We start from the raw sequence: 26,124 nt of genomic DNA, 5'->3' as shown, positions 1-26,124 counted from the left end.
TAGGAACAAATTGAACCAAGGAGGTGAAAGACCTATACAATGAAAACTATAAGACATTATTGAAAGAAATCAAAGACGACATAAATAGAAAGATATTCCATGCTCCTGGATTGGAAAAATAAACATAGTTAAAATGTCCATACTACCTAAAGCAATCTACAGATTCAATGCAATCCCAATCAGAATCCCAATGATATTCTTCATGCAAATACAACAAGGAATCCTAAAATTTACAGGGAACAACAAAAGACCCCAAAGAGCCAAAGCAATCCTGAGAAAAAAGAACAAAGCTGGAGGCATCACAATCCCTGACTTCAAAATATATTACAAAGCTACTGTACTCAAAACAGGATGGTACTGGCACAGAAACAGATCCACAGTTTAATGGAACAGAAGTGAAAGCCCAGAAATAAAACCATATATCTATGGACAGCTAATCTTCAACAAAGGAGCCAAGAATATACAACAGAGAAAGGAAAGTCTCTTCAATAAATCGTGTTGGGAAAACCGGACAGCCACAAGCAAAAAAACGAAAGTATACCATTATCTTTCACCATATACAAAAATTAACTTGAATGTAACATGTAAAACCATAAAGCTCCTAGAAGAAAATACAGGCAGTACATTCTTTGATATCCGTCTTGGCAGCATCTTTTCAAATACCATGTCTACTCAGGCATGGGAAATAAAAGAAAAAATAAACAAATGAGACTACATCAGACTAAAAAGCTTCTGCAAGGCAAAGGAAACTAGGAACAAAATGAAAAGACAACAACTAGGAGAAAATATGTGCAAATCATATATCCGACAAGGGGTTAATTTCCAAAATATATAAAGAACTCATACAACTCAACAATAATAAAGCAAACAACCGAATCAAAAACTGGGCAGAGGATATGAACAGACATTTTTCCAAAGAAGACATACAGACAGCCAACATGCCCATGAAAAGGCATTCAACATCACTAATCATTAGAGAAATGCAAATCAAAACTATAATAAGATATCACCTTACAGCTATTAGAATGGCTATAATTACCAACACAAAAAATAATAAATGTTGGAGAGGATATGGAGAAAAGGGGACCCTCATACACTGCTGGCAGGAATGCAAACTGGGTGCAGCTACTATGGAAAACAGTATGGAGATTTCTCAAAAAATTAAAAATAGAAATACCATACAATCCAGCTATGCCACTACTGGGTATTTATCCAAAGCACTTGAAATCAATAACTCAAAGAGACTTATGCACCCCTATGTTCATGGCAGCATTATTCACAATAGCCAAGATGTAGAAGCAACCCAAGTGCCCACTAACTGATAAAGAAGATGTGGTGTGTGTGTCTATATATATATATATATATATAAGACACACACAATAGAATACTACTCAGCCATAAAAAAAGACAAAATCGTCCTATTTGCAACAACATGGATGGACCTTGAGAGTATTATGTTAAGTGAAATAAGCCAGACAGAGAAAAACAAACATTGCATGATTTTACTCATATATGGAAGATAAACAAACACATGGATAAAGAGAACAGATTAGTGCTTACCAGAGGGGAAGGGAGTAGGAGGCTGGGCAAAAGGGGTAAAGGGGAACATATATATGGTGACAGATAAAAATTAGGCTATTGGAGGTGAGAATGATGCAGTCTATACAGAAACTGATAAATAATAATGTACACTGAAATTACACAATGTTATAAACCCTTATGACCTAAAGAAAATAACTGAAAAGAGTTATCCTACAACCCAACAATTCTATTCCGAAAAGGAATGAAACCATATGTCCATGCAAAAGCTTGTACATAAATGTTCACCGCAGCACTATTCATAACTGAAAGGGAAATAACTCAAAAGTCCAACAACCAATGAATAGATAAAGAAAATGTAGTATATCTATACAATGGAATGTTATTCAGCCATAAAAAGGAATGAGGTACTGACACATGATACAACACAGATGAATCTTGAAAACGTTATGCTAGGTCAAAGAAGTCAGTCACAAAAGACTGCGTATTATATGATGCCATTTATATGAAATGTCCAGAATAGGAATAGAGTCAGAAAGTAGTAGTTCCTTAGGGCCAGGGAGATGGGAGGCTTGGGCAGCGATATTAAAGGGCATAGGGTTTCTCTTGAGATGATAAAAATGGTCTAAAATTGACTGTGGTGATGACTGCCCATATCTGTGAATATACTAAAGACCACTTAATTGTACACTTTAAATGAGTGAATTGTGTGGTATGTGAATTGTATCTAACTAAAAGCGTTAAGAAAAAGAAAGCAAGCAAGCAAGCCTGCTGTGAGAGCCCCCAGTTCCAAAATATTAAGTCTCTTCAGGGACACTGCTGATACTTTCATCTTCAAGGCCTCATCAGACAGCCTTGGACTCAACACAGAGAGAGGGTAACTTCCTTACTAAAACCTCCCAACAACGCTAACTTGTCTTGATGGTTTGCTAAATGACATATTTATCACATGGCTATATAACTGCAGTAACTATTTCTCAATTTTTCAATTCTAATCTCTAAGTGAATAGGTAATGGGGAGTAGGTGCTAGAAAACCATTCACTACTAAAAGTTCCAAATAAAACTACACTAAAATGCTATGGGGCCGGCCCCGTGGCCGAGTGGTTAAGGTCGCGCGCTCCATTTCGGTGGCCCAGGGTTTCACTGGTTCGGATCCCGGGCACAGACATGGCACCACTCATCAGGCCACACTGAGGCAGCGTCCCACATGCCACAACTAGAAGGACCCAAAACTGAAATATACAACTATGTACTGGGGGGACTTCGGGAGAAAAAGCAAAAGAAAAAAAAAGATTGGCAACAGTTGTTAGTTCAGGTGCCAATCTTTAAAAAAAAACCTTTTTAATTAAAAAAAAATTACACTAAAATGCTAGAAATAAAAACAAAATTTTGGTTGAGTGACTTCTTTTGTTACTAATTATGCTGATGACATATTAATAATATTTGCAAGGGACAACACAAGAGATGACAATCTACAAACCTCTACAATTAGCCCCCCCAATAATGTATCAAAGAAACACTAATAAAGCAGATTCAACAATGTTATATTTGATCTTTAAAACCTACATAACAGACTTGATTTTAATATCACATAGTGTGTCCCTTAGCAACAGATGGTGTTTATGAAATAAAGTAGATTCATCAACACAAAGAAAAGTAACATCAGGGAATAGATGACTTTCGACATCCAGGTTATCACTGGGGCATCTCTAGGTACTCCCTTGCCTGATGTTGACAGTAAATGAACAAGTACAGTGGCCAAGGCCTAAAAAGGGCATGGTAACTAGACTCAGATTCTTCAGTCATGACAGTCACCCCATCTGGTGGTGACTAAGCCATCTAGACAAGCAGAGGTTCTGGCCAAGAATCTAGAATGGAGATTAGAGGAGGGAAACAGTGAGTATCAGTTGTGATCTGGAGATCAGCTGTAGTGGCAGAGGTTGTAATTCGCCCACTAATCTTACTCTTGTAAATTCCCCAGTAAAAGCTATCCTCCTCAACAAACTGCCCTCAACCACTATCATGAGTTCAGTTCTCTGAGAGCAGACACTCAGATGGAGTTTGGGATGCAAGACACCTATTAGAAATCAACACCTGTGAAGGAAAGGCAGCAGAAGCAGGACTGAGCAGAGAAACAAATCAAACTGCAATGCAGGCATGACAACCAGTTACAGCTCTCTGGAGCAAGTATTGCCTGTCAAAGACTTCCATGATAGGCTGAAACAGCTGGACCTTTATACCCCCACCTTGCTCAGCCATTTGCAAGCTGCCCCTCGAAGACTGTGACCTCAGGTGAAGCAGCTCCATGTAGCTGAGGCAGACCCTGAACCATCCAACAGTTGGAAGCCATCCACTGAAAGCACTTCCTGCAGCTGGGAAGGGGAACTGTGTGTTCATCTGTATCTCTACCACAGAAAGAAACTGCCCCACCCAAGGCTATGCCCCCAGCCCTTCAGGTCAGCCCACAAGTAATTCCAGACAACTCTGAAGTGTTATCCTAGGTCCAGAGTTTCCAAAAGGATTGACTAAAGTCTCTGTTGCAATTGCATCAGTTCCATCTCTCTGCCCTCCTAATCCTGCTTCCTTCACTCCATTACAAGTGTTGTTCCTCAGTAAACCTTCTGCAAGCAAATCTCCATCTCAGAGTCTATTTCCCAGGGAACATAACCTAAAAAACCCAATTCCATAGGAAGATTCAATAAAGAAGTAGCTATGACCTAGTCTGTTCAGTAACCTCATAGGATATTATTTTATTTCAGCTAGTGCAAATCATTAAAACAGCCGTCTATGGTACAGTGATGTCAGGCCATCATTCTATTGAAACAAAAAAAGCAACTTATTCAGCAGCATTTAGATAAGCAGCAGAACAGGATGAATATATCAGAGATACCAAAACTGAAATATTTAACTAGTAGAAGTAGCAAACAGTAGAGCTGTGCTAACATCTAAGAAAATACAGTAAATATTCTATTCATAACCTGAAAATAGGTAGAATAAAAAAGCTTAATGAATCACATTCCCCCACGTTATATACATCAAGGCTCATAGGTAATAGAGAAATTAATTGCAGAATTTTTATCAAATGAAGCAGATTCATCCGCATAAATTAGTGGTTCCTGAATTTATTTGAGTCATGGATCCCTTTGAGTATTACATGAAAGTTATGGGGGCCGGCCTGGTGGCACAGTGGTTAAGTTCACACGTTCTGCTTCGGCAGCCCAGGGTTCACTGGTTAGGATCCCATGTGCGGACCTATGCATGGCTTGTCAAGCCATGCTGTGGCAAGGCATCCTGCGTATAAAGTAGAGCAAGATGGGCATGGATGTTAGCTCAGGGCCAATCTTCCCAGCAAAAAAGAGTATTGGCGGCAGATGTTAGCTCAGGGTTAATCTTCCCCCAAATAAGTAAATAAATAAATGAAAGTTATGGATTGCCTTCTCTGAAAAAAATGTCCATACGCATTCGTAAAATATGAAAATAATTTCAAGAGTTCACGGATCCCTGAAAGCCATTTACAGATGCCAGGTTAAGAACCCTTGACATAAATCAGGTTGATAATGGTAAGAGGACATCTCTCTAACTCATGTTAATTTAAAAGGCAAAAAATGCCCACCAAAAAATGCAGAATAAACCACACTGTATGTAGCTTATTTTAATTACATTACTATACAAGAAATACGTAAATAGGTTCTCACCATAAAATAATTCAAAGAACACAGAATAAACTAAATTTTCTCTTGATTCCTACCCATTCCCCTTTCTCTTCACAGAGATTGTTTGATGTAAATCCTTTCAGATTTTTTTCAATGCTTTTCCAAAAACTTATGTACCCGTTAAAACATAGAGAATTATTTTGGATAAACTAGGTTAAGAACAAGCATTTAAAAATAACAAAGGATAGATACCACAAATTTTCCTAATATCAGCAAACTGTAGTGTTACTGAGCTTAATGACTTTTTCATATAACTCTTTCCTGAATCTAGTCTATCCATTTAATTCAATTTGACCCCCAAATTTCAAATCTGGTTTGGAACAAGCTAGTGTATAAATCAATTAATAATCAATTCAACCAACATCTACTAAGCACAGTCTATGTAAATCACTGTGGTAAGTGCTACAGAGCAGTGGTTCCCAAACATTTAAATCTGGAGAGTTTGTCAAAAATACAGATTCCGAGCCCCATTCCAATCTCAGTTAACCAGAATTTCCGAGAAGGAAGTCCCAGAATCTGTATTTTACCAAAACTCTTCAAGTGACTTGAGCAAAGTGTAAAGCAGCCAGAGCTGGGAACCACTGTCATGAAAGTCATAGAAACGAACAAGACTGAGAACTCTGTCTTTTTTCTCAATTCATTTCCACAAAGACCTCTTAAAAGTCCATTATGAAAGCTAATAGGTATTGTGCTGGATGCTGAATATATTGTAGGATACAGTTCTTGCCCTGAAAACACTTAGAGACTGAAAGGGAAGACAATACCTGTAACAAACAGTTATAACATAAGCTGAAAGTAGAAAGCGCTGTCTGTCGCCTCACTAAAATGTACGTCCCATGAAAGCAGTAACTTTGTGTTATTCGCTGCCACATCTCCAGTGGCTAGACCAGAGCCTAGCACATAATAGGTGCTCAACAAACAACTGCCAAATAATGCACAGGACTGAAGTAGAAAGAAAGTTTAATTTCAACTAAGTAGATAAGGAAACGGCACTTTTAAGAACAGATGCCTAGACTGTTAAGAGGCAAGAAGGGGGAAAAAATAGAACTAATATTCACAGTACTCCTACAATGTATAAGAAATTCCAAATTGACTTTAAATACATTATCTCATTTAATGATCATACAAATATTCTGAGATAGTACTGTGTCTCCATTTTACAGATGAAGAAACAGAGGCACAGAGAAGTTAAGTAACTTGTCATCCAAGTTTACACAGCTAGAAAGTGGCAGAACTAGGATTTGAACCTAGGTCTCCAAAAATAAGGTTAGCAATTTAGACCTCATTCCCTAAGAAACAGAATGTCTTTGAAAGTTTTCTTTTTCTTTTTTTCTATTTAGGATATTTGCTCTTTCAATAAAGCTTTATTGTGATATAATTGATATATCATTAAATTCATCCTTTTAAAGTGTACAATTCAGTGGTATTTAGTATACTCACAGATTTGTGCAACCATCATCACTATCTAATTTTAGAACATTTTCATCACCCCAAAAGGAAACCCCATACACATTAGTAATTATTTTCCTTACCCCCAGCCCCTGGACACTACTAATCTACTTTCTGTCTCTAGGATTTGCTTATTCTGGACATTTCATATAAATGGAATCATCTAACATGTGGCCTTTTTTTAAACTTTTTTGATTGTCATAAAATATACAGAAGATTTACCATTTAACCAGTTTAAATGTATAGTCAGTGGCACTAAGTACATTCACACTGTTATGCAACCATCACCACTATTTGCCTATTCTAGGCAGTTCATATAAGTGGAATCATATAATTTTTGCCCTTTTTTGCCTGGTTTATTTGACTTAGCATAATATTTTCAATGTTCATCCATGTTGTAGCATGTATCAGGATTTCGTTCCTTTTTAAGGCTGAATAATATGCCATTGTATGAACATATCAGATTTTGTTTATCCATTCATCTGTCAATAGACACTTGGGTTGCTTCCACCTTTGGGCTGTTGTGACTAATGTTGCTATAAACATGGGTGTACAAATACCTGTTCAAATTCCTGCTTTCAATTCTTCTGGTTACATACCCAGAAGTGGAATTACTGGATCATATGGTACTTTTATGTTTAATTTTTTTAGGAAATGCCATATCATTTTCCACAGGAGCTGCACTATTTTACATTCTCACTAGTGATGCACAAGGGTTCCAATTTCTCCATATCCTCACTCACACTTGTTATTTTCTGGTTTTTTGATAATAGCCACCCTAAGGGGTATGAATTGCTGTCCCACTGTGGTTCTGACTTGCATTTCCCTAATGATCAGTGATATCGAGCACCGTTCCATGTGCTTATTGGCTATTTGCATATCTTCTTTGTAGAAGTGTTTATTCAAATCCTTTGCCCATTTTTTAATTGGGTTGTTTCTTTTTTGTTGTTGAGTCATAGGAGTTCTTTATATATTCTGGACATTAATTCCTTATCAGACATGTTGATTTTGAGTGGCTACATGGGTATCCTTTTAAAAATATGTAGCAGGCAAATATACATGATGATCTTGAATTCCAGAGGAAGAAACAACAACGTAGAATTAACAGTCATATTATTTGCACAGTGACGTTTATAAAGTGCTTTCACATATATTAGCTTATTTAGAATCTCACAAAAATCCTGACGCTTTTGAAACTCTCGCTGTTCACAGACAATGTGATCTTATATATAGAAAACCCTAAAGAATCCATTGGAAAACTATTAGAAATAATTAATAACTACAGTAAAGTTGCAGGGTACAAAATCAACTTACAAAAATCAGTCGCATTTTTATACACTAATAACATACTTAGAGAACTCAAGAATACAATTCCATTTACAATTGCAACAAAAAGAATAAAATATCTAGGAATAAATTTAACCAAGGAGGTGAAGGACTGATACAATGAAAACTATAAGACATTATTGAAAGAAATAGATGATGACATAAAGAAACAGAAGGAGATTCCATGCACATGGATTGGAAAAATAAATATAGTTAAAACGTCCATACGACCCAAAGCAATCTACAGATTCAATGCGATCTCAATCAGAATCCCAATGACATTCTTCACAGAAATAAACAAAGAATCATAAAATTCATATGGGGCAACCAAAAACCCTGAATTGCTAAAGCAATATTGGTAAGAAAAAGAACAAAGCTGGAGGCATCACAATCCCTGACTTCAAAATGTACCACAAAGCTATAGTAATCAAAACAGCATGGTACAGGTACAAAAACAGGCACACAGATCAATGGAACAGAAGTGAAAGCCCAGAAATAAAACCACACATCTACGGGCAGCTAATCTTGAACAAACGTGCCAAGAACATACAGTGGAGAAAAGATAGTCTCTTCAATAAATGGTGCTGGGAAATCTGGACAAACACCTGCAAAAGAATGAAAGCAGACCATTATCTCACGCCATACACAAAAATAAACTCAAAATGAATCAAACACTTGAAGGTAAGTCCTTCAAATCATAAAACTCCTGGAAGATAATACAGGTAGTATATTCTTGTCATTGAACTTAAAAGGATCTTTTCAAATACCTTGTCTTCTCAGACAAAGGAAACAAAAGAAAAAATAAACAAGTGGGACTTGATCAGACTGAAGAGCTTCTGCAAGGCAAAAGAAACTAGGATCAAAACAAAAAGACAACCTACCAATTGGGAGAAAATATTTGGAAATCATATATCCAACAAGGGATTAATCTCCATAATATATAAAAAACTCACACAACTTAACAACAAAAAAACAAACAGCCCGAACAAAAAATGGGCAGAGGATATGAACAGACATCCAAAGAAGATATACAGATGGCCAATAAGTACATGAAAAGATGTTCAACATCACTAATCATCAGGGAAATGCAAATCAAAACCACACTAAGATATCACCTAACACCCGTTAAGATGGCTATAATCACTAAGACTAAAAATAACAAACATTGGAGAGGGTGTGGAGAAAAGGGAACCCTCATACACTGCTGGTGGGAACGCAAACTGGTGCAGCCACTATGGAAAACAGTATGGAGACTCCTCAAAAAACTAAAAATAGAAACACCATATGACCCAGCTATCCCACTACTGGGTATCTACCTAAACAACTTGAAATCAACAATCCAAAATAATATATGTACCCCTATGTTCATTGCAGCACTATTCACAACAGCCAAGACATGCAAACAATCCAAATGCCCACTGATCAATAACTGGATAAAGGAGATGTGGTGCATATATATATACAATGGAATACTACTCAGCTATAAAAAAAGACAAAATCGTCCCATTTGCAAAAACGTGGATGGACCTGAAGGGTATTATGCTAAGCGAAATAAGCCAGACTGAGAAAGGCAAACACCATATGATTTCACTCACATGTCGAATATAAACAAACACATGGACAAAAAGCAGTTCAGTGCTTACCAGGGGAAGGGAGGTGGGGGGTGGGCACAGGGGGTAAAGTGGAGCACTTACGTGGTGACGGACAAGAACTACTGTACAAGTGAAATTTCACAATGATGCAAACTATTATGAACTCAATTAAAAAAATGCAAGTAGAAAGTTCCTAGCATCTGGAAAAAAAAAAAATCCTGACATTTTTACAGATGAGAAAACTAAGGCAGATCTCCTAACTTCAAATCCCAAGATTAAGATTATTTGGAAGTGCTTCAGGGCTTCAAAGAGAAGCAGCAGCTAGCCAAGCTGATAAGAGTTCTGGGCCCACCACAAACCCCAAAACAGCTCCAATTTTTCTGTTGCAAAAACTGGAATACCATCTAAGATTTCATTTCAAAATGAACAGAGTTGCTTTAAAAAAATTTTAAACCACTATATTATAAGATGCTATCTTATGTTCATAAAACAGTAATTGAAGCTATAGAAATAAATAAGATTGCTAAATTGGAAAGTTTGGGGCAAGAACGTACATTCTACTTTTGCTGGGTAAGAGAATAAAGAAGGAAGGTAGAAAGAAAACCAGAATGGTGAAGTAAAGCAAAAATCTAAGAAGAAGCATTTCAAGAGGAAGGTGCAGCAGACTACAGAAAATTCTATACAGAGGTCATAAAGGATGAGGACTGGAAAAAGGATACTGTCTTTGGTAACCATGAGGTCACTGGCGACCTTTAAGAGATCAATTTTAATACAGTGAGTGAAAGCCCAAGTCAGATTGAAAAGCCTCTAGAGGTAGGGAGAACGTTGAAAAAGGAAACAAACACAGAACACTCTCAATAATTTTGGTATAATAACAGTGAATATTTACATAGCACATAAGAGTGCTAGGCCTTGTTCCAAATACTTTACATATTAATTAATTTATCTTCAAAACAATCGTTGGTACCATCATTCTGTCCATTTACAGTTGAGGAAACTGAGACATAGTGAGGAGCCAGAATTCTGAGGCTACTAGCTGCACAGTCCCTGCATATACGTGATAATGTACAATATAATCATATTATATAATATATATTACCATATTATATAATATATGTGACAATGTATATTGTAGATCTATGCAAATTTATATAATAGTAAACAGTACAATAATATTGAGCGAAAGAAAAGATTAGCAAGATTATTTTTTCAAAATAGGGAACCATAACATGGGGAAGGATTTTATGTCACTTATATCAACGTACATTGGTGATGCTTTCCAGTCATGTCAGTTTATCAGGTGTTGATAGATTTAAGCAAAATAAAAACAGGCTGACTTTTCCTGAATGTACTATGCTAAAGGTTTCCATTCAATAAAACCAGGAATGAACAGGGAAAAAAATGTAACTATCTCCAAGCCTTGCAAAGACATAGTACATTTTCCTGTTGCTTACAGACCACAAGACAATGAATGAATGGACCAAAATCTATTCCACTGATTAGCTCTATCATATATTTGTACCTAAAAGAAGCAACAATTTTTTTAACAAAGGATTATATAAAGATAAGCTATTCTAAAGACAGAAATCTGTAAAATTTATTCTGAGAAAAAAGGATGAATATCTGGTAATATGTTTGTCATTTTCCTGCCTGATTCAATGCTACCCCTTTGAATCAACTATGCACTAGAGTATTACAGAGCATAGAAATGTCAATACAGAAGGAATTTCATTGGGGCCGGCCTGGTGGCGCAGTGGTTAAGTTTGCATGTTCCGCTCCGGCAGCCCGGGGTTTGCCGGTTTGGATCCTGGGTGCAGACATGGCACTGCTTGGCAAGCCATGCTGTGGCAGGCATCCCACATATAAAGTAGAAGATGGGCACGTATGTTAGCTCAGGGCCAGTCTTCCTCAGCAAAAAGAGGAGGATTGGCGGCAGATGTTAGCTCAGGGCTAATCTTCCTAAAAAAAAAAAAAAAGGAGGAGGAATTTCATGAAGGGTTAATCTAACTTGTAAACAATAGCGTTTTCGATCTTTATGGTAATATTAGACATAACTTTAATGTTTCTTATAATTGGAATTATATTAAAATAGAGCATTATATCCAGTTTCCCCATTTCTCCAGTTAATCACTTCCTCCAATAGTAACTTTGCCTCCATTGTAACTACCTCTATTATTACAAAACATTGTGTTAAATGCTATTTTATGAGTATCATATACTAAGCTGTGTACTCCTTAAATATAGGAATTATGTTCTATTTTGCATAGAACATTAAAAAATGTTAAATATAAGTCTTATAAATGAAGGAGTAAACAAACAAAATTATACACTGGCATTACAATTAGACAAATGTCTTTTGATGGTGACAATGACAAAGAATTTATACGCTTTTGCATAAGACCTTTCCAAAACACAGATACATATTCTTTAAGTGGTAAGAGAACAATTTTCTTTGAGATCCATTAACAAACCTAAAGATATGTAAAACAGAATAGATTGAACTAGAAAAAAGTTGACACGGCCCACAGCATTTGTGTAATAAATATTACACGTTTTGATTGCCTATAGTAAGTTAAAAACACTGATAACATTAATAGAGACCATCATTTTTCTAGAGCAGTGTTTTTTAACCTTATTTGCACATAAAACTACCTAGGAGCTTTCTTAAAATTCTGAAGTTCAGTCCTCATTCTCAACAGATTCTGATTTAATTAATTTGGGGTGAGTCCTGGGCACTGTCTTTTAAAAAAAATCTCCCCAGGTAATTTTAATGTGAAACCAAGACTGGAACCCACTCTTCTCTCCTTTAAAATCAAATTTGTGAAGTATAATTTACATTCAATGAGATTTACCAATTTTAAGCACACAATTCAGTAAGTTTTAACAAATGAATAGCTATGCAACCACGACCATAATCATAACATAGAACATTTTCATTACCCAAAAAAGTCTCCTCACATCCCACCTCCCTCTCCCCTAGCAATCACTGATCTACTTTCACTATAGCTTTGGGCTTTCTAAGATCTCATACACGTGGAATTCTATTTTATGTACTCTTTTTGGTCTGGCTTCTTTAATTCAGCACAACGTTTCTGAGGTTTATCCATGTTGCTAGGCTATCAGTAGTTCTTCTTTACTGCTAAATAGTACTCCATTGTACAGATATACAACAATTTCTTTATTCACTCATGTGATAGACACTTGGGTTGTTTCCAGTTTAGAGCTATTCTGAATAAAGCTGTTCTGAATATTGAAGTACAAGTCTATACGAACATATGTTTTCATTTCTCTAAAGTAAATACCTAGGATGGGGTTGCTGAATCTTATGATTAAGTGTATGATTAACTTTATAAGAAACTGGTTCCCAAAGTGGCTGTATCATTTTGCATTCCCACCAGCAATGTAAGAATTCTAATTGCTCCACATCCTTGCAACCACTTGGTATTTTCAGTCTTTTATTTTTAGCCATTCTAGTGGGTGTGGAATAGTTTCTCCTTGGGTTTTAATTTGCATTTCCCAAAGGCCTAAATGATAATAAGAATACAAACAACTGTTCTCAAAGCAAGAAAACCACTAGAAAGAAGGGTACTTCATCTTTTGATTCAATAGTCTATTTTTAAAGAAGGTAACAATATTATACTGTTCTGCATACTACATTCATTGCTCCATTATAATGAGAAGCAAGCATATGACCAAAAAAATGTATACGTAAAACTTTTCAAAAACAGGTTTCTGAGAACCTCTTAAAGTCAAGTATCCACTCAGTTTATAACCTTCCACTTACATAAAGACAGCAACATAATGTAGTCCTCGGAAGCTTAGGCTTTAGTGTCCAACCTGGGTTTGTATTCTAAGGCAGGAAAATACAAAGTATTTTGAAATGATTACCACCAAAAACAGGTAAACAGTTATTTACTGAGCCTTACACAAAACAAGAGACTAAATGTTCAATGAATGAATCAAGAACTAGTAAATAAGCTTCAAGGCCCTATTTTTTTAATCTATGTAATGCTTTAAAAATCAGAAACATCCAGAAATTACAAAATGCCATTATATCTCCTAGACTCCAGTTACATATAAATCAATGAAGAGAGATGTCTATACTATACAAATATAAAAAAGTTATATAACTATTTACTCATTCATTCAATAAACATTTACTGAGCACCAACTTAGGGCATACATATACATTCTAAGGGGGAGAACAATTTTTCTCAATATTGAGAACCAAAAATTAATCAATTGGCTACACATGATTATGAAAAGTATCAGAGTAATTTAGCATATGATAATATAATGATAAAGCTAATATTAAAATTAGTGTGATTTCTTTAGCATACCAGTTGCCTATATTAGGAAAGAAATAGGCCTATTAATAAACCACAAGGTAGAAAATTCATATAAAAGTAATCTGGAATAGACTGTAGTCTACTTCTAATATCAAACACTAATTCTAAATCATATTAACTTGGGGTTTGGAAACAGGTTAAGACACGGTTCATATGCTTTCAGAGTTACCTATTTCTAAAGATGAGTTATAAATACTTTAAGGGTTACCTATTTCTGAAGACCAGTTTTAAATGGTATGCATGAAAAAAAATCCCACAGTAATCTGTTCATCCATGCATGTATACCCTGAGTGCTGCACTGCACAGTCATCATTTTTATAAAGAATAATGACAGGTTTAACCTTTAAACAACCACTGACTTGTCAAAAAAGTTCCACATGTATTAAAAATATAAAATAATCAATTGTGCAAATCAAATCAATTAAATTGAAATAATGTTTACCTAATAAAATGAATGTGGTGATTTCTAATTTAAACCATATCCAATGCAAAAAAGTTTAAAATTCACATGAAACTCTATTACGCAACAAGAAACAAGTATGAGAAGCTGTTATGAGTTGAATTGTGTACCCCCCAAAATGGTACGTTGAAGTCCTAACCTCCAGTACCTCCGAATGTGACCTTACTTGGAAATAGGGTCATTGCACATGTAATTAGTTAAAATGAGGTCATAGTGGAGTAGGTTGGGCCCCTAATCCAATATGACTGCTGTCCTTATAAAGTAGCTATGTGAAGACATAAACCCATAGGAAGAATGCCATGTGACTACAAAGATGAAGGTAGAGACTGGAGTCACACAGTTGCGTGCCAATGAAGCCCAAAGATTCCCAGTAAACCAATAGAAGCTAGAAAGAGGCAAGGAAGGATTCCCATACAGGTTTCAGAGGGAGCATAGCCCTGCCGATGCCTTGATTTCAGACTGGCCTCCAAAACTGTGAGACAATGAATTTCTGTTGTCTGAAGCCACCCAGTTTGGGGCACTTTGTGGCAGCAGCTATAGGAAACTATTACAGTATTTTCAGTATCTCTTGTACGTTAATTTACTGATACACTAATGTCTTGATTTTTTAAACTTATTTTCTAAATTATAATACAGCAAACTCGACTTTTTGGGGTATAGTTCTATACATTTTAACAAATATATATATATTTACGTAATCATCACCATAATAGGATACTGACAGTTAATGTCTTCACTTTTAAAAGCCATCCCTGAAACAAGAGAAGTGAAACTATTTCACATAAGCATAAATTTCCAGCCCCTTCACATCAAAATTTAGACTTTGTACTCACACTTCAATAATATATTTTTCTAATTCCTAGAGATAACCTCTAAAATAAAATCCACTATCTTCAGTTTATTCACTATCTTTAAAATCTAAAGCTCTACCCTTGAGAAAGTCACCTTCAACAAGAATTCACCTAAAGCTTTCATTTGAAGAAACTGATAAATCACCATTCCTTCCACAAAACAGGTGGTCAAGAGAGAAGATACACATATGTTGTAACACTCACATTACTTAATGTTATCAGTTTATTATATATGTAAGTATGGAGTTTTCCCCCTATCTTCTAATACGATATTCATACTAAAAATTCAGGCTTCTCTCTCTCTTTTTTTTTTCTTTTTTAGTTTTATAACAAACACTGAGACGTCTATTCTTAACAATCACTGTTCAACAAACATTTATTGAATATTAAGATATGTGTGTGATCTTTTAGAGTGGAGGAGGAGGGAGAGAACTCATTGCTTTAAAAAAAAAAGCAATGTGATTTTAAAATTTGGTACGTCTCCATTCTAGAAAATGTTACCGCTTATCCCTTAAAGGTAGGCAGCTGCCTTCTGTGCTGGACTATCTTACATATAAATTAAGTCATTTCTCCCCACATGAAGATTTATTATAATTTCATCTAGACTAACTTTCAAAGCTATAAAGCTTTTTAGGTAAGGATATCTTTTGTTCTCCCAAATAACATAGATCAAAACAAACCATATATAAAAATCAACAACTGTTAATACTTATTACTGCTGTATTTCACAAAAGCTGTTGTATAGGAAAATTTCACAGATGTTTATTGATAATATACAAGTGCTCATAATTATAAACTTACTACTTGATGTTTAAGTTATGGATAACTTCCTGAAATGGACCTTTTTATTACTACTGACTTTGTAATTATACTTCTTCCACATAAGGTAGTACTTAGCATTGTGGTTCTTGATAGTCTTAAGACTGTCCAAGGACAAATTACGTGCTTACTAGAAAATGTGTAGGCCAAAAATATGGGGTTTTGTTGAAGTCAAATGTCAGAATCTATGAAAATTTCTGGATAAATATTTATACAATTAAGATATACCAGCACAGAAGGCCCATACAATTAAGATATACCAGAAAAGGCGACCCCTGCGTGCCTTTACCCAATTTTTAAAAATCTAAATACTCAAATAAATATAGTATTCTGCATTTAAGAGAGAAAAACTGGGGCCGAGTGGTTAAGTTTCCACGCTCCGCTCCGGCAGTCCAGGGTTTTACCAGTTCAGATCCAGGGCGCCAACATGGCATCGCTCATCAGGCCATGCTGAGTTGGCGTCCCACATGCCACAACTAGAAGGACCCACAACTAAAATACACAACTATGTACTGAGGGGATTTGGGGAGAAAAAGCAGAAAAAAAAAAAGAGAAAAACTGTTAGTGCTTCTTTTCCCTCAATCAATTCAGATTTCCCTAAGAAGGCACAAAACTTCTTTAAGTTTTACCAAATACAGAGAAATTAATTTAAACTACAATGAACAGCAAAAAAAAAAAAAGGTCAACATCTTAAAATTATTAGTAAATTATAGCTGTCCCATTCTTATACCCTCTGCAGACTCCTGAATAAGTATTTTCCTAAGGCTTATACTTCCACTATATCCATGGGCTTCTTAAACAGGTTAAACATGCAGATGCTTGAAACATCTGAACTCTATTACCTTCATAATACTGAGAGATCAGATAGTAAGTCTATTCACACAGCTTCAAATTTACAGATGTCCATGAAAAGACTACTTTACAATCTTCCCCTTTTAAAAGGAACAATACTTCTGATTCGGTACTGTTATGTAAAAGAAATGTATTCTTTGAGCATAACAACCTATAGTTCTCCCATTTGTTTACATCAAATTGGAAAAGTTTTAGTTCAGATTCAAAATCTGATACTTTCTACACAGTACATGCTTTCAATCAGTCCAGGAGTTCCCACTACCAGATTCTTTGTGGAAAGTAATTAGAAGTTACTTAATTTAATACGCCTACTTTTTGCACAAGTTTATTGTTATCTAATTTATTTTCCTTCAAAAATTTTTTGTGCTGTGCTATTTTCTTCATTTTAAAAAATTTATTTATTTGTATTTTAACGTCTTGTTGTTTTCTTCATTTAAATCTCCTTATGAATCTTTTCTTTAAAACAATGTTGTTATAGAAATACCCTAACTTCCCTTCCTTTCTAAAGCATCAGCCTTCAGTAACTTCCCAATTCTGAGGTTACAACTACAGCTAGGAAAATGTAAGGAAATATGCAGAATTTTTAATTAGCACCACTTAGTAATTAAATTGAGTTTGAAGTGAAGTTATAAACTGAAGAACATGATTACTATCTTGCTACTTACAAATCACTTTTTCACTCATCTCTTGGCAATACTTTTATAAAACCTATCATCTAGATTAAGTCACATACTAACATTTTAAGTCTAAGAGATGAGAGAGGAGTCTCTAATTTTACATATTAAAGAGGGGTTCATGCCAAGATACAAAACTCAAAATGATACAGAATGGAATACAGTATATCCTTCTCTTCCACATTCATTAGCATGAATTAAGCTCAGAAAAATAAAGATTACCCAGCACATGGTTCTCAAATAGCATTACCTAAAATGATTAGTTCATTCTCTGACCTTCATTTATGAAATCCAAAGTGAAAATCAGAAAATATGCTTATATGTGTCTTTTCTCCAGCCCCTAGAAACTATCATACAAGACCTCATCACCTCAATAAGCATATCAACTATCATATTATAAAAGAAAAATACCTAATTTAAACATGACCTGGATCTCCCACAAAATCTGATTTCATTGGGAACTGGACATTATAATCACTTTCAAAATATATACCTCTTTAAAACTCTTCCTCTCCCTCATTTGCCCCCTCAAGTTTGAAAATTTTTTCAAATCCATCTCTTACTACGAAACAACTTAAACTGATACTTTTTAATCTAAAATATTCTAAACAAGAATCTTAAAAGTTAACTGATCTAAACTCATACAAAGAATAAAGTTTACAGACTAACAGAGAAATGCCTATATTCATTTCATGTTTTCAATATTTCAGTATTAAAGCTGTACACCCTAATTATTCAATTCATTCCTGCAAAAATACACACAAATACACAAAGGACTAGCCTTTTTCAAATAAAACTTTCTCAATCCACTGTCACTATATTCTGTCACAGGATAAATTTAGATAAATCTACATTTCATATTTGCAAAACAAATTGTGATATACTGTTGTTTTAAAAAGAAACACAGGATTCAATGACTTTCAATAACCAGAAGTAGATTGCTTTATATGAAACACCACAATGCACCACTCTTCAAAAGGACAAAAATTTCAAATATGTTAATTTCACCTGGGGAGGAGAGAGCTAGATGTTTGGGGGGGCAGGAGGGGGGGTAGGTGTGTTCCTGTGCTTGCTAAATACTAAAAACAACCTCTCTCCAACTCCTTTCAAAAATCATTATTTTCTCAATAAATCCGGGCATACACTGTACAATAAAATTCACAAAGATAAGTGCGCTTCCAGAATGCTATAATAATCCAAACAGGGAAAAATCAGTTTTCCTTTTCCCCATAGCAAGTCAATGTTAAACAATGTCATTTTTTTCCCTTTCTCCCTAACCATCCCACAGACCAGGACCACTGTATTTGTCTATTTAATAAGATTAACAAACTGACTAGAAGCTCTGGAGGAGTAAAAGAAATCATTTTTCATTTTTCCACAAACAGAAAAATAAAACAAAAGCATATACGAAGACTTCTTAAAGGAGGAGCATTTGAAAAACCCAACGTGACCAGCTTTTGATTTACCCCAGTCTGACAAGGAAGACAGACCCCACCCCCACTCCAGATTGTGTGGCTTTTTTTTTCCTTGGGTGGGGGTGTGGAGGAGAGAAGCTGTCACAGTTCCATCTTCGGTTATTGTTAAGTCCGCAGCCTAGATGCCCAAGTATCAGAGGTCCAGGAGAAAAATATTAAAGCCGATCATTTAAACTGTCTGAAATGCACGATATGTTGCTGATTTTTTTTTCAATTTTAAAGTTCATTATTCCCAGCTTCAAGCTGCTGAGACTATAGATTACCTTTGACAGCCTGTCCCTCAAACATTCCCTATAGGACAGCTTGCTCCAGATTCAGCAACAATTCTCTCCTCTCTAAATTTAAATTAGAAAAACGCATTTCCGAAATTACCACATCAAAAAGGCATTCCTCCCCATCCTTTTTTCCTTTGGCGTGGGCTGTAGAATGAAGAGTGAAAAAGACACCTATTCGCTCTTCAAACAAAAAGAAATAGGAGTAGAGGGCCAGTGGGGGAAACAGCAGAGTGGACCTGAACGAAACGCTGAGAAAAGTTTTTTATGTGACTAGTTTGTCCTTCGGCAGGGGACCCGAGCCGGGGTCTCGGCCCAGGGCTGGTGCAGAGAGAAGGCACCTGCGGAAGAGGAGGCCGGGGACCAGAGAGGAGCCGGGAGAGCACCTACCGACTTGCAGCACGTTCTCCACGGAGCCGCTGTCCAGCAGACGGATGCCGCGGCGGAACGGCAGCCCCTCGCCGCCGCCACCCGCCGCTCCGGCCCCCGCGCCCAGCCCGGGGGACGCCACCGCCGCGGCAGCCCCGGGGGCGGAGCCGGCCGGAACGGCGGCCCCGGGGGGTGGCGGCGGCCCCTCCTCGGCCGGCGAAGCCCCCGTGGCGCCGCCAGCCGCGCCGGCGCCGGGGCCGCCCCGGTACTGGAAGCTGGAGTACATGCAGATCTCCCGCTCATTCCGCGGGAAGGACCAGTAGACGATGCGGCGCTGCACCGGCTCCGGGATCCGCTCGAAGCGCTCCTCCACCCGCTCGTACGCCCACTTTTCCGCCACCGTCTTAGCGGCGCAGTCCAGCAAGGACTCGGGCTGCAGGTGGGGGCGGGCCCCGGGGTGCAGGCAGCTGCCGCCGACGCCCCCCACCCCGCCGCTGGCCGTCCCGGGCGCCCCGCGAGGGTGCTGAGCCTGCGGGCTGGGCCACGAGCACAGGCGCTTGGCCGGAGAGACCGGCGGCGGCGAGAGCAGCTCCTCTCGCTCACCTCCTTCCGCCATTGCTGGGGACTGACTGACTGACTGAGGCGGCGGCGGCAGCGGCACCGGCGGCGGCGGAGACCCCGGCCACGGCCACGCGCCCCGCGCAAGCGCCCAGCTGCGGCGTCGGGGGGGCGGGGCGAGCAAACCCGCGAGCCGGCCGGCCCGAGTGGGGAGCCTCGGCCGGCCCGGGGCGCGCGCCGCGAGGGCCGACGGGGGCGGCCTGCGGACGAGGGTGAGGCGGCGCGCGCTGTCCGGGCCGCCGGGAGCGCGAGAAGGCGCGGGAGCGAGCGCGGGCCGGCGGCGCGCAGAGGGAGCAGACAACCCAGAACGCGCGGCGAGCGCTCGCGCGGGGCCGCCGGCCACCTAGGGGTCAGCCGCGCAGGGCACCCTCGCCAGCCCGCGCGCCTCCAACCCACCTGCCGCCAGACCAGCGAGGGGTGGAATGTGTCGCCAAGTGAAATGGCCGGGCCGCCTCCGTGAAGTTCTAGGCTTGCGGGGCACGGGGAGAGAGAAAATTCGAAATCAGCGTCCTGTGGTATGTTGACGAGACAGGAGACCGTCCCGGCCGAGCGGAGGATCTGGCAGAAAGATGCTGGGAAGACACTGGGGAAAAATGGGAAAGTTCGAGTGATGAAAACTCGCCTCACGCCACAACAGTAATGTCGGCGGTCCCTTCAGAGCCTGGCAAAGTCACGCCAGCCCCTGACTGGACAGTGGGGCGCCAAGATCTCACCGCCACGGCGTGCACCCTCCTAGGCTTTTGGAGAGTTTAGCACCTTGCATCCTAGGAAACAAAACACTTTTTGTGTAGTTTTGGGTAGAATTGTCTGATCCCCTGTCCCGAGTCTCAGTTGAGTCTTTTATGTTTTCCTCTCTTGGCTGAGTCTTCTGCACCTTCATATTACTGACAACAAGTTGTACACATATTTTTACATATTTCTGCACTGTCTGCCTGCCCAATTGACTGTAGACTTCATGAGAGCCAAGATCATGTCTATTTTCTTCACTATAATTTATCTTCTGCCTGGCATATCGTAGGTGCTCAAGAATGGCAACTTCACCGCTAACTTCTTCATAAACAACGCCGAGTTGTAAGCAACGGTCTGTTGCTCAGTCAAGCAAACTCAGGTTATTTCAGATTTGCAAACAAACTAACCTCTACAACTTTAAAATGTTCCAAGAACTATATTAAGAGAGTTCCTTTAGTTGCCGTCTCCCCTTCAAAATGAAGCAGCTCTAGAGTGTAGTGTAAAATAAGAATAAGAAGAGAGTAAATGACTAGAGACAGACTGGAGCCAAAGTAGTCTGGTTTTGCTGTAATCTCAGAATTAAAGAGCATAGGCTATAGAGTTAGAATTGGATGTGAATCACACTTGCTACTTGTGTGATACTCATCATGACTCAGTAAATCATTTGCTAGTAGTAATGCCTCTACAATTAACTGTTATAAGAATTAGAAATAATTCTAATCGAGTGCTTACTCAGTGTGGTAGATAATAAATATCTGTTTATATCTCTAAATAGATTTATATCTGTAAATATATAAGGGGATTATTGTAAAGTAGCATGATCTCTACTCCCCCTTGAATCTGGTACCATAATTATAAACTTTAATGGCACTCATTCTTTTCCGTCCTAGAACTTATCAGAGTTTGTTTTAGAGGTGAGTATTCTTTTAATGCCTTTCTCCCTGACCTGATTATGAGCTTTGTAAGGGCAGAAACCATTTCTATGTAAGGGCCTATCTCTAACACTTGCCATAATGCTTGCACATGGAAAGTGCACACAAAAAAATTTGCTTTCTGAATCAATGAATATGTTACTCTGATTTAATCAACTGCTAGAAAATATGGTTAAGAGAGGTTGGGACATAGCAAAAAATGTTACTTAAACATATTTATTGAGTTAAGTTTGATTCTTATGAGTTTGATTTAACTAGGTGCTTTCTCCTTATTTTGAGGACATTAAATAATATGGAAAAGTACAAAGAAAAGCATAACCTCTACCCACATTCTCACCACTCAGAATTAATAATTATTACTTAATATCATGACTATAGAAGAATGACACAACTTTAACATAGACAATGAAGACATTAAAATTGTTAATGATTTTGTTTACCATGGTTCAGTCATCAATTTAAATGGAAACTGCAGCCAAGAAATCAAGAAAAGACTGAGACTTGGAAGGGCAGCAATGAAAGAATTAGGAAAGATCCTCAAGTGTAGGGAAATATCATTCAAGACTAAGGCCAAGATTAGCTACACTCTCGTATTCGCAATTACCATGTACAGGTGTGAAAGCCGGACAGTGAAGAAAGCTGACAGGAAAAAAATTGATTCATTTGAAATATGGTGTTGGAGGAGAGCCTCACGGACACCCTGGACTGCTGGAAAGACAAAAAAGTGGGTCCTAGAGCAAATTAAGCCTGAACTGCTGCTGGAGGCAAAAATGACAAAACTGAGGCTGTCCTACTTTGGGCACAGCATGAGAAGACAGGATTCTTTGGGAAAAAATGCTGAGGAAAGTAGAAGCCAATAGGAAAAAAGGAAGAGCAAGTAATGAGATGGATTGACTCCATAAAGGAAGCCATGAGTCTACGGAAGCCTAGCAGGGCTGTTGAGGACAGGACATTGTGGACATCGCTCATTCATAGGGTCACCAGGCATTGGAGCTGACTAGACAGCACATAACAACAATTTAACATGTCGAAAGTCCACTTCAACCATCTCCATGTATCATCCCCAGGAGCAAGTACAACCTGAATTTGGAGTCCAATTTTTAAATTATGGGGGTGTGTATAACATTGTTTTGTGTGTGTTATGATTGCGTGTATTATTATTCATGTGTATTATTATTCATGTGTATTATTGTGTGTGTATTTCATTTAATTAAATGGTATCACACTATCTACCATCATACTGGTACCTTTTTTTTCTGTGCATACTGATACACAAAGATCTCACTCATTCCTTTTAAGTGCTATAAAATATTCCACCTTAAGAATGTATCACATTTTCTTTCAACACCTACCTCCACCACTTGTTAGCTATATATAGCTTTAAAAAATGACTTAAGCCTTCTGTGCCTGGGCTTTCTAGTTTATAAAATGGGGATTATAAGAATTCTTACCTAATAAGGTTGTTTTGTAATTAATGTATGTGAATTGCTTGGAATAGTACCTACCACATGGTAAGTACTCAGTAAATGTTAGCTATTATTTATGTATTTATTTATTTCTTTAATGATAGACATTTAGGTTGTTTCCAGTATTTTTTTTTTAAAGATTGGCACCTGAGCTAACAACTGTTGCCAATCTTCTTTTTTTTTTTTTATTCTTCTCCCCACAGCCCCCAGTACATAGCTGTATATTCTAGGTATGAGTGCCCTCTGGTTCTGCTACGTGGGACGCCGCCTCAGCATGGCTTGATGAGCAGTGCCATATCTGCGCCCAGGATCCAAACTGGTGAAACCCTGGACAGCTGAAGCAGAGCACATGAACTTAACCGCTTGGCCACGGGGAAGTCCCCACCAATATTTCTTATTATTGTAAACTGTACTTCAGTGAACATTCAATACTACAATGAACATTGTTGTGTGAACCTCCTTGAATATATATTCTAGAATTTCTGCTTGGGATATAGCCAGAATGAAATTACTCATCACGGGATACAAACACTTTCAATTTTGCTAAATGCCACCAATTTGTGTTCCAGTGTAGCTATACGAATGTATTAGTTATCCATGCTGAGTAACAAATAACTCCAAAACTGAGAGGTTTCAAATAACATTCATCATCTGTTAACTCTCACAGTTTCTATGAGTAAGGAATTTGGGAGCAACTTGGCTATGTGGTTCTGGCTCAGGATCTCTCATGAAGTTGGCATTAGGTATTGGCTGAGGCTGCAATCATCTGAAGACTTGACTGGGACTGGAGGATCTTCTTCTAAAGTGGCTCACTCACATGGCTAGTAAATTGGTGCTGGCTCTTGGCAGGAGGCCTCAGTTCCTCTCCAAGTGGACCTCTCTGATGGGCTGTTTGAATATCCTTATGGCATGGCTGGTTCTCCCCAAAGGAATTGGGGAAGCAAAGTAGAAGCTGCAGTGCTTCTGGTCTCAGAAGTCACACACCATCATTTCTGCTATATTCTATCCTATCTGACCAGCCCTGATTCACTGTCGGAGAAGACAACGCAAAAGCGTGAATCCCAGGAGGAGGCAAGGATCGCTGGAAGCCATGTTGGGTATTGACTGCCACAACCAACTCCCACCAGCACTGAGTAAGAGTACTGTTTCCCTATATCCTCACCAATATGCAATATTGTCAGAACTTATAATTTTTAACAGGCTGGTTAACAAGAAATGTTTTCTCATTATTTTTATTTGGTTACTGGTGAGGTTGAACATCATTTTATATATTTGTGGCCATCATACATCCTCTTCTGTTAATTGCCTAATTACCTCTTTTCTTCTACTTGATTGTTTAACATTTTCTTGATTTCTTGTACTTTATATGTTCTGGATAGTACTCTTTTGTGATATTCATTGCAAATTTCATCCCGTATGTCTCTTGTCTTTTAACCTTAATATGTCTTTTACTATATTTTGCTGTACTAAAGTTTTAAATTTCGATGAAATCAAATTAACTTTTGCACGTATTATATCTTATCTAAGGAAGCCCTCCATATTTTATATTTTCTTCTAGTAGCTTTGGAGTTTTTTTCATTTTTGAGTCTTTTTTCCTATCTGGAATTTATTTACTTTTCTTTCTATTGACGTAATTTTAATTTTTTCTATAGAGAGACCTCTTAATTGCTCTAAAACCATTTGTCAAATAAATCAACCTTTCCTCTGTTGATCTGTGATGTACTGAGTTGTCTGATATGAGTTTGTTTCTGGGCCTTTTTTTCTATTTCACTTACCTTTTTATCTCTTCCTGTTCCAATAATACACTCTTTTAATAAGTAATTAAATTTGGTAATATGTTTGGAATGTTTAGATGACTAGTAGGATGAATCCTCCTTCTTTGTCCTTGTTTTCAAATTTTTCTTAGCTATCCATGCACCTTTTTATCCTTCCATATAAACCTTATAATCAGTTTTTCTATGTTTCCCAAAAAGTCCTGCAGGGATTTTTTGGGGGGGGGGGGGAATTACGCTGAATTTATAGATCAACTTAGGGACAGCTAATACCTTTATAACTGAGTTTTCATAAATATAGTATATCTCTTCATTTATATGGGTCTTCTTTATCAATCTTTTTAAAAGGACTAAATATGTTATTGTTACACTTATGTTTATTTTGTGACCTTAGTGATTGCTAGATCTTTTCCGAAATAACATTAAACAAGAAACAATCTCACCTCTGGTAGCTTAAAATCTAGTTAGCGATAAGATGAAAAGTTAAATAACAAAAAAGTTAAATAAACAAGATATGAAAAGTTAGAAAAGTAATAGCTTCAGAGGATTGGGAAGTGACTTGAAGAAGCAGTAATTACTTTGGGAATCAGAAGAAAGATGACTTTGAGTAGAAATTGTGAGAGGAAGCTCTACTGTAGTCTTATTTCATCTAGATCTTGGAGAGTGAGTAGGATTCAAATAAGCCCAAAGGCTTAGGGAGGGAATTTCAATTGGGTTGAACAATTTCAGCAAAAATTGAAAAGCTGAAAAGCAGAACACATTTTCATGGAACAGTTGAAAATAAATCTATTTGGCTATAAAAGTGGGAAATAAAGATTAGAAAGTCTTTTCAAGCCAAATTATGAATAATCTGAAGTGCCAGGTTA

General features: G+C 37.7%; 1 protein-coding gene and 1 long non-coding RNA gene across 2 annotated transcripts in view; one reads left to right on the top strand and one right to left on the bottom strand.

The window, feature by feature from the left end:
• ZSWIM5 (zinc finger SWIM-type containing 5) overlaps window positions 1-20,493 on the bottom strand; it is a 231,662-nt gene extending 211,169 nt beyond the window's left edge. Inside the window, exon 1 of the mRNA XM_070609803.1 lies at window positions 19,763-20,493. Coding sequence (XP_070465904.1) covers window positions 19,763-20,357 — 595 coding nt within the window. The 5' untranslated portion in view covers window positions 20,358-20,493. The remainder of the gene's footprint in view (window positions 1-19,762) is intronic.
• Window positions 20,494-20,588: 95 nt separating this feature from the next.
• Window positions 20,589-25,208, top strand: LOC139081909 (uncharacterized). Its single transcript, XR_011537391.1, has 2 exons — window positions 20,589-23,133; window positions 23,690-25,208. It is a non-coding gene; the product is annotated as an uncharacterized lncRNA (long non-coding RNA).
• Window positions 25,209-26,124: the final 916 nt, after the last annotated feature.

This window comes from Equus przewalskii, chromosome 2 (genome assembly GCF_037783145.1).
Source record: "Equus przewalskii isolate Varuska chromosome 2, EquPr2, whole genome shotgun sequence".
NCBI classification, from domain to species: Eukaryota; Metazoa; Chordata; class Mammalia; order Perissodactyla; family Equidae; genus Equus; species Equus przewalskii.
The sequence above is the reverse complement of the archived record's forward strand: the minus strand, read 5'-3'. Positions and strand labels throughout refer to the sequence as shown.